This window comes from Colletotrichum abscissum (assembly GCF_030869225.1).
Source record: "Colletotrichum abscissum strain IMI 504890 chromosome Unknown Scaffold_555.1, whole genome shotgun sequence".
Classification (NCBI taxonomy): domain Eukaryota; kingdom Fungi; phylum Ascomycota; class Sordariomycetes; order Glomerellales; family Glomerellaceae; genus Colletotrichum; species Colletotrichum abscissum.
Genome location: NW_026850493.1, coordinates 1 through 1,014, shown reverse-complemented (window position 1 = coordinate 1,014; position 1,014 = coordinate 1). Strand labels below are relative to the sequence as shown.

The 1,014-nt window shown below is 56.6% G+C and overlaps 1 protein-coding gene across 1 annotated transcript; it reads right to left on the bottom strand.

Annotated features, from left to right (window-relative positions):
• CABS01_17279 (uncharacterized protein) lies at positions 1-935 on the bottom strand (the record flags this gene model as incomplete). The annotated part of the gene is made up of 1 exon (XM_060550604.1): positions 1-935. A coding segment is annotated over one exon (935 nt), but the record flags the coding sequence as incomplete, so codon positions are not given.
• Between the last annotated feature and the right edge of the window lie 79 nt (positions 936-1,014).

The window sequence follows — 1,014 nt, the reverse complement described above, 5'->3', positions numbered from 1 at the left end:
GCTGGGTCGGCCCCCTCGACCAATCCGTCCAGCTCGCCCGTGGCGTCCGCTCCAGCCTTCAACAGTGCCAGGGCGGCGGAGAACATGCCGTCCTCGCACGCCATGCTGAGGGCCGTCATGCGCCATGTGTCGATCGTCGTAGGCTGGTTCACGTCGACGCCGAACTGCGCCAGCTGGCCTATGACCGTTTCTGGCGATGGAGACAACAGGGAGTGAATCAGTGGCGTGTCCCCATTGTTGTCGGCCTCGTTCACTTCCATCCCTTTCTCGTCGACAAGGTACGTGATTACTTCGGTGAGCCCGGCGGCGGCGGCTTGGTGGAGGGCGTTAATTCCAAACTCAGAAGACTCAAGCCGTGCGCCGCGCCGAAGGAGAATCATGGACGTCTTGGCGTCTCCGCTGAGAAGAGATAGAAAGACGGGAGTACGTAGCCGGCAGTCCGGGACCCCATCGATATCGGCACCGTGATCAAGGAGAAACGACACAATGTCAGAATAGCCCTTGGAAGCCGCCAGATACAGGGCCGTGACTAGGAAAGGGCTATATCGATGGGTCTCAGTCATATACATGGTTGCTGGTTTGTTGTAGTCAGCGCCGGCTTGGAAGGTATGCCGGAGCGTGGCGAGGGCCACCCGCGTATCTGTACAGTTGGCAATGGTGTTGAAAACGGCATAGTACTTTCCCGTTTTCACATCATTTCGGTAAAGCTTGGGGTTGAAGAACGAATGCCAAGTGCGCGAGCATCGCGTGAACCCGGACTGGACATGGGGTTCGCTGTGATTGAAGATATGCCACGCCACGTCTAGGGAGATCGGCTCTGGATGAGTAGACTTCATAGCGAGTGGCGTCTGTCGTACTTCGCGAGACGACGTGAGCTGCGACAAAGGCACCGCATAGCAAGAACACGAGGCAGTCACGCAGTTATCGTAGGCTCGCCGGTCTCATATCCAATACAAGATGTTAGACTTCGTCCCAAGTGACAGCGCTTTACGTCAAAAACATCTCATACATACA